The sequence below is a fragment of the Pygoscelis adeliae genome, unplaced genomic scaffold (assembly GCF_000699105.1).
Source record: "Pygoscelis adeliae isolate BGI_AS28 unplaced genomic scaffold, ASM69910v1 Scaffold422, whole genome shotgun sequence".
NCBI classification, from domain to species: Eukaryota; Metazoa; Chordata; class Aves; order Sphenisciformes; family Spheniscidae; genus Pygoscelis; species Pygoscelis adeliae.
Window position 1 is genome coordinate 318,815 of NW_008824188.1, and position 7,614 is coordinate 326,428.

At 61.5% G+C, this 7,614-nt stretch overlaps 1 protein-coding gene across 1 annotated transcript in view; it reads right to left on the minus strand.

The window, feature by feature from the left end:
* The window catches only part of SLC9A1 (solute carrier family 9, subfamily A (NHE1, cation proton antiporter 1), member 1), an 8,031-nt gene extending 1,514 nt beyond the window's left edge, over positions 1-6,517 (minus strand). Inside the window, exons 1-10 of the mRNA XM_009334676.1 lie at positions 6,026-6,517; positions 4,031-4,281; positions 3,320-3,537; positions 2,740-2,942; positions 2,384-2,473; positions 1,914-1,984; positions 1,196-1,369; positions 943-1,057; positions 401-502; positions 6-69 (exon numbers count right to left, since the gene is read on the minus strand). Coding sequence (XP_009332951.1) covers positions 6-69; positions 401-502; positions 943-1,057; positions 1,196-1,369; positions 1,914-1,984; positions 2,384-2,473; positions 2,740-2,942; positions 3,320-3,537; positions 4,031-4,281; positions 6,026-6,517 — 1,780 coding nt within the window. The remainder of the gene's footprint in view (positions 1-5; positions 70-400; positions 503-942; positions 1,058-1,195; positions 1,370-1,913; positions 1,985-2,383; positions 2,474-2,739; positions 2,943-3,319; positions 3,538-4,030; positions 4,282-6,025) is intronic.
* Positions 6,518-7,614: the final 1,097 nt, after the last annotated feature.

Sequence of the window (7,614 nt, forward strand, 5' to 3'; positions counted from 1 at the left end):
TGAGCCTATGGCCCGGGACATGGTGGGCGAATCGAGCTTGTGAGCCGGCACTGTCAGGTAGTTGTTCATCTGGAATTGGATGGCAGCATGAGGGACTGTCTCTATGGGAGTGGCCGGGAGAAATGGGGAAGGGGAGGCAGGGAATTGACCCCAGGCCGCGGGGATGAGCGAGAAGCAGCAGCGGGACGCAGAGGACACGTGCACGCATCCTCCCAGCCGTGCTGCAAGGACTTGCTCGGAGCCCGGGGCGATCAGAGGACCCCCAAGGCTCGGGGTCACCCACTGTCATCTGAACCTCAGCCCCCTCCCCATGCAGGAGACCGATGTCCTTCCCAGGCTGGGAAGCCCCCCTCGGCCCCCCCTCCTCCCCAGCGTCCCTGCTCCAGCGTCCCCTTGACACCTTCTGTTCCAGCTGCCGGGCCTTCTGCCTCCGCAGGAGCATCTGGTTCCAGGCTTCCTCGTAGGGGTCGGCCACAAGCGTGTGCCGGTTGTAGGATCGCAACTGGGAAAAGGCCCCAAGAAAAGGAGACGGGTTAAAAAAAAAAACCCACACAGAAAGGCAAAGGAAGGTCACGGCACCCTTTCTCTTGGAGACGGATGAAACAGTCACCAGTGGGCAGAGCACGTCCAGGCAAGCCGGTGCCTCATCCCTTGCGTGCTACCATGGGATGCCTGATCTTGACTCACCTTGGCCCAGCAAGGGTTTCAACGCCGGGCTCAGCCACCGACCGAGCCAGCCTCCCCCTCAGCGCTATCCCAGCACCACCCCAGGAGGAAAAGCCTCCCGGGGAGGGAGAGCCGGACCAGGAACACAAGGGGCAGCCTGGCAGGGACACCGGGGGTGAAGGGCCCAGCTGGCCCTGAGGGCTTCTGGTTGGAAGTGGTCCTGGCCACCCCCAGGGAAGCAAAGGGGGCAACGCACGGTGCCAGGGGACACCTTACCCTCTGCCTGGTTTTCTGCAGGTTGTTGCGAAGGATTTTCCGGATCTCCTCCTCCTTGTCCTTGGACAGGGCCGGAAGGATGCGCTCCACGGGGAGGGTCTTGGGGTTGATGTTCCTGAGGGGACAGACAGGATTCAGAGCGACACTGCGACGGCCACGGCAGGACCGAACGGCTGCTTGCCCTGCGGCCACTAGCGGGGCCTACGCCAGGGGCCTGTCGGAGGCACAGGGTGGCCACGGCCGGGGAACTCACTGGATGGAGACGGTGGAAACAGCGGAGGGGATCTTGCCTATGCCCCCACTCTCCACCAGCTCGATTGCCTGCTTCATCTCCATCTTGTGATAGAAAGCGATGAGCTGGGGCTCCTTGGACCGCTCCCCCGCAATCAGGCACTTCTTCACATACTTCTTGTTGAAGCGATTCAGCCTTCCCGAGGACGTGGGGAAAGGAGGAGCAGCGATGTTTCAGACCTCCCACTGGCCCGGAACCCACTCCCAGCTCCCCATCCCCAGCCCAGGCCAGCAGAAGATGGTTCAGTTCCCACCAGCGCAGGTCAGGCCAGAACTTCCCCGACTCCCTCCCGAGCCAGGCAGCCTCCGAAACACCCAGCAGCTGCTTGCACCCCCAACGGATGGTCCTGAGCTCCTGCCGGGCCCCGCCACCGGCAGCGCCCCCCCCCCTCGGGGCGTTGCACCCCCAACGGATGGTCCTGAGCTCCTGCAGGGCCCAGCCACAGGCAGCTCCCACACTGCTGTGGGCACGCCGTGGGTGGCGTGGTGAAGGGGTGCGGCCCTGCAGCCCCCCTCGCACCCAAGCCAGGACCGTAATTCATCGAGGGGAGCGTGTGTGTGTGGATATTACAGCCCGGGGAAAAAATCCAGCACAGGGCTGGAAAACCTGCCAGGTGACGATTCAAACCCTTCCCCATCTCCCCCACAGGTCCCCCGAGTCACCAAACCTTCACACTCACTTGTCCTTCCAGTGGTGATGCCCGTAGTGACCACAGATATCCTCGATCCCCGTCAGAAGGTGATCCAAGAACTGGAAGAGAAGGTCCAAGGCGTAGGCAGCTCACAGGGCTGACGCCCACCCTCTGCCCACCCCGACGCCCCCGCCGACACAGGGGTGAGGGCGTTCAGGGGGTGCAAAATCAGGGCTGTGGGTCCAGGATGGGCCTCAGGAGGGCAGCACGGTCCTACGCAACCGGGCCGCTGCTCTACCGGGCACAGGGGAGGTCTGGGTCGGAGCGGGCACTGGGCGACACAGATGGGGGAGAGCCCTCGCTCCGTCCCCCCTTACCTTGGGCACTGATTTAAGGGCAGCTCCCGCTCTGTAAACCCGCCCGGTTACAGCGGTGGAGGTGGCAGAAGCAGAGAGAGAAGAGGGCTAAGGCGGCGAAGAGAAGCGCGCGGGAAGGGCCATCCGGGCGCAGCGGGTTACCTGCGTGTGGATCTCTTCGTTGATGGAGCGTTTTGTCTCTTGCTTCTTCTTCACGGCCAGCAGGTCCACCAAGGGCCGGATGGTCATGCCCTAGGGAATGGGGGAATGGGGAGGGTGGATCAGACCTCTCCCCGAGGCACACCGGTGGGAGCGGGACGGGTTCAGCACAGCCGAACCACGGGGCTCCGCACCGCCGGTGTCACTTGGCAGCCTCAAGAGCTTTTGGAGAAGGGGGACAGTGACAGGGTCAGGGATGGAGGCTGGGGACGTGCTCCTCACTCTCCACACGCACGAGGCTCACTGAATAACCCCCCTTCCCTCTGAAACGGCACTGTGAGCACCGGCGTGCCACCAACCTGCACAAAGACTGTGAAGAAGATGACCGTGATGATGGCTGTGAGGAACATGTCCCTCATGCCAAAATGCTTATAGTCCAGGAGATAACAGAGGGAGAAGGCGATGGCTCCCCGCAGGCCCCCGTAGGCGATGATGAACTGGTCCTTCGGCGTCAGCTTCACAATTCGGAACTTGTTGATGAACCAGGTGAGGACCAGGACACCTGGGGGAGCGAGGCAGGGCCTCATGTGAGCAGCCGGTGAAGGATGCCCTCCAGCCCTGAAGAAGACCCCCCCCAGGAGGCCGGCTTGCAGCCCAGCGCAGTGTCACGCCCTCGGGGCCATGGGTGCAGGTGGGTGCTGTCCTGCTCGCTCATCCCAACACCCCTCACCAGCTTCAACCCCACATCTAGCACAAACTTGGCCTCAACCCCATCTCCCCACAAAGCCAACCACCAGCAAGGCTGATGCCCACGGTGCAGCAGTGCCACCCAGTCAACTCCAGTCTCCCCAGCAAGGCAAACTTGGGCCTCGTGGCCCTGAGAGTTGCCCATCACTCATGACCGTCCCCAAGGACTTTGCCACCACACTGACACCTCACCCAAAACTCTTGCGATGAGGCAGAAGAGCAGCGTGCTGATGACAAAGGTCCAGTTCCAGTAGTGGTGGCCAGCCACGGTGGAGACGCCCAGGAAGATGAAGATGAGGGTCTCGCTCACGCTGCTCCACATCTTAAGGAAATACTTGATGGTGGTGTGGGATTTGTGGGAGATGTTGGCTTCCACATAGGGCCGCATGACCACGCCGGAGGCGATGAGCCTAAGGGCAAGGTTGGGGCACTCAGCAGCCATGGGGACATGGGGACAGCCCCAACCACTGGCCCTGCGGCAGCGTTTTGAGCTCTTACACCAAACCTCAGAGCAGGACGGGGCTTCTGAGATACGAGCAATTATTCAAGGCCTCCAGAGAAGGCAACATGAGGTTTCTCCTTCCCCCTGGCAGGGCAGGAGTGAGCACTGGAGCCAGGCAGCACAAGACATTGTCTTGAGTGCTCAGCAGGCCCTGCCTGCTACTGTGTGCCCAGGAGAAGGGGCAATGGGCTGCCAGCGCCCCGGGATCTGTGGGACAACTCAGTAGAGTCACTTCCCTCATCTGCCTCCCTGCATATCCCAGCCCAAACACACCTCTGGCCCTCACTGGGCATGTACTGGCCATGCCGGGACAGCCAGCGGGCTGCGGTTACACCAGAGTAAATTCCTCCACATGGTCCTGGGGACAGGAGGGCATCTCATCCCACCCTTGCCCAACTCACGCCATGATGCCGGAGAGGTGGAAGAGCTCAGCAGAGAGATACGCCATGTAGCTGTAGAGGAAGACGAAGAGGGGCTCGATGACTCGGATGTGAGAGGTGAAGCGGGACGTGAAGGCAGCGATCACCCCATAAATGACGCCGACGAAGACACCGCCCAGCGACACCACGAAGAAGCTGAGGAAGCCGAGGATGATATCGATAATGGTCACCTGCTCGAAGTTGGCAAACTCCTCGAAGAGGTGGTACAGGACCTGGGAGGGAGAAGGGAGAGGGGGGTTCAAACTGCCCCAGTGGCAAGAGATAGCCTCACCTCGGAGGAGACCTGCTCAGGGACCTTCCTTGGGAGAGCAGCAGCAAAGGGAGCTGGGCAGGTACCCAGCGCGGCACACCTGAGACGAGATGTGCCGGTGCTTGGTGACCCTGAGCTGGGTCCTGCGCTTGACCAAGCCTCACGCCAAAAAAAGCTGGTGGTGCTTTGCTGTGCAAGACACAGACCCGTAGAGACCAGCTCCCCGTCCTCTGTGGCTCGCAGGGACATGGTGCCATCGGAGATGTGCCTGGAACAGCTCTGCTCTCCAACACAGCCCCAACCGCTGTCCCAGGAGGGGCTTCAGTCAAGGTCTGAACCAGCCAGAGACTGTTCCTGCTTCCCAATGAGCAGGTCAGGACAGATCCAGGCTGGGGGACACCTGACAGCCGCATGGAAAGAAAAGCCAACATCTGCCCTGCTCAGCCCAGAGAACAGCCTAAACCCTTATGCCATTTTGTAGCCAAAAGGGCAACCTCGAAGAGGAGCCCACCCCAGGCTGCATCACCTTCTCCCACCTCCGGACACATTTACTGGGGAGATTTTAAAGCAGAAGCCGACGCAGCCGTGTCAGGATGGGAAATGGGCTTCATGGCATCCTGCAGGGATGGCAGCGCTTGCAAGCGGAGAGAGGGCGAGGTGCCAGCTCCTGCCTGCCAGGGCCGGGTCCTGGGACACGGGCAGGGACAGACGTGACAGCAGAAGGCAAAAGCGTTCCCCAAGGATGGGAGCGGGGACACAGACCCTGCAGGGAGCCCCTCTGGCCAAGAGTGGGGGAGAAGCACCTGGGAAAAGCCCTGTGGTGGGACTGTACGTTCCTCATCAGCCTTTGCAGCGTGCTGAGCAGCCAGCTCTGAAGTGGACAGCTGGGATATGGGAGAAGAGCCAGGAAAAAGCAGTGGGTTAGAAGTAAATTTAGAGGTCAGCTCTGTAGAGGAGGATACTGCGCTGACGGCCAAGCCGGCACCTGGACACAGACGTCCTTTGGAAATGGCATGGCCCCAGAGAGGGGTGGCCTGGCCCCCGAACTTCCCAAAGGTCCCTGCAAAGCTGCTGCTCAAAAGATTGGGGCCGAGGGGTGACCCAGGCAGATGCCAGCGTGGCTGCAGCCCCCACGGCTCTCCCCTTGCCACGGCTGGCCATGTCCTGTCCTCACGCCTCCTTGGTGCTACAGCTGGGGGACAGCAAGGAAGACCACATCAGGGACCATGAGGAAGGAGACAGGAGGTACACGGCAGCGCTGCCTGACCCGGCGCCAGCCCCTCCGTGCTCCTGCTCACCTCCCCTGGGGGGACAGGCATGAGCACGGCAGCGGGCAGCAATTTCACCCGGGAGAGCAGATTCCCGGGAGATCAAGGTGCCGGGCACAGTCCCGCTCTTCAACAAGACGTGGTAGCTGGCTGGCGATATGTTCTCGGCCTCCCCAAACCGCCAAGTAAAACGCTTCACCTTAACCCACCTCTGCGGTGTTTTAAGCCGCTATATTTAGCTTTGCACCTACAAAAGGTTAGGAGCAAGCGGAGCTGCCGCAGCTCAGCTGGCAGGAGGCACCCGGCAGCGTGCAATGGCCCAGTCTACGGTTCAGCCCGCAGGGCTTGACTGACAGCTGCCCGTCCCGGCGCCACCACCCACAGATGCTCCACCAAAGCGAACCCCATCCCCTTGGGTGATCCCCCTCATCCACTTACGACCGTGACGGCGTCGTTCAGGAGGGACTCCCCGAAGACCAAGATGTGGAGCAGCTCGTTGATGTGGATCTCCTCAAAGACGGCCAGCACGGCCACCGGGTCCACGGCCGAGATGATGCTGCCGAAGAGCAGGTTGGCCAGGAGGCCGATGTGGTTCAGGCCGGGGCCGCCGAGCTGGCACACGGCGTACATCAGGCCACCCAAGAAGAAGGCGTTCCAGAGCGTCCCCACCACGGCGAAGATGAGGATGGTGCCCAGGTTCTCGGTGAATTGACGCAAAGGGAGGAAATAGCCGGCATCCAAGATGATGGGTGGGAGGAGGAAGAGGAAGAAGATGTCCGACTTGAGGATGGGGGGCTTTTCACCCACCCCTTTGATGAGCCCCCCAACCAAAAGGCCCACCACGATGAGCAGGCAGCTCTCGGGAACGATGCTGGACACCGAGGGGATCACGTGGAATCCTGGAGAGGAGGAGGAGAGAGCAAGATACATGTTGGCTACGCAACTGGAGGATGCTCTCTGCAGGAGGACACCCCTGCAGGAGTTGGGGACCAGTTCCCAGCCCTCCCTGCACTCTTCAGGATCCTTTACTCGTTGTGTGCCTCAGTTTCCCCTTCTAACCTCCTTCTTCCCCACACTCCCAAGCTGTAAAGTGGAAAGTGCAGCTTCGCCAGGCCCACATACCCTGGCATCGCTTGATCTCAGGCCAGAAAATAACAGCGAGTTCCAGTTCAACGGGTGGCAGCCGCCCTCTGGGCACCCCGGGGGTCTCTGAGGGGACCCCCAGACCCCCGCGACAGCCATCTGCAGCACAGGCAGTTCTCACAACACAAGCTGTCGCTGGCTCCAGCTCTTCCCGTGGCAGCTGCTAATCCTGGGCGCATGTAGGCACTGGCATTTACCTCCCGTCAGACGGCAGCCTGCCCACCGAGCGCCGTTACACCCAGCGTGCCAGGCTCTCTGGCAGGAGGCAGCAGCGCAGCGCCCGTCCCCGGGTGTCCCTGACGCAGGGGACAGGGAGGGGAGCTGGCGCTCAGCGGGTTTGAGGGTGCGATTGGAGCGGCTCCTTATCCCCCTCCTGCAGCCTCAGGAACAAGCTGGGAGGTTTTATAAGGCCGGTTGCAGCAACGCCTGCCTTCCCTGCAGGCAGGGCTGCTCCCAGGCACGGAGCAGGGACGGGACATATCCCCCCCGGTGCAGGGCTACTCCTTGGGGTGCAAGGTAAGAGGGAACTTGTTTTCCCCTTTTCAATCACAGCACGACCCCAAATGCAGGTCTCCGAGCCGGCCATGACCCGCTGGGATGACGTCCACCAAACGCCCCGCAGCCCCGGCAAGGCGGGCAGCTGCCTGCGGGGTCGGGCAGGCAGCACGACGCCAACCGAAGCAGCGCTTCAGCCAACGCACCGATACCCACAGAAGGATTTTGGGTTCCCTGGATCCTCTCCCAGGCTTTATAATTATTACTTTGAAGTGAGGCACATTTGTTCTCTGGCAAGGGAAGCGGTTTAAAATAAGGAGCCCTGCCTTGGCATCTCATGTTCCTCCATTCCTTCCGGCCGGGCGGCTGTGCCATCTGCACATCGTTTC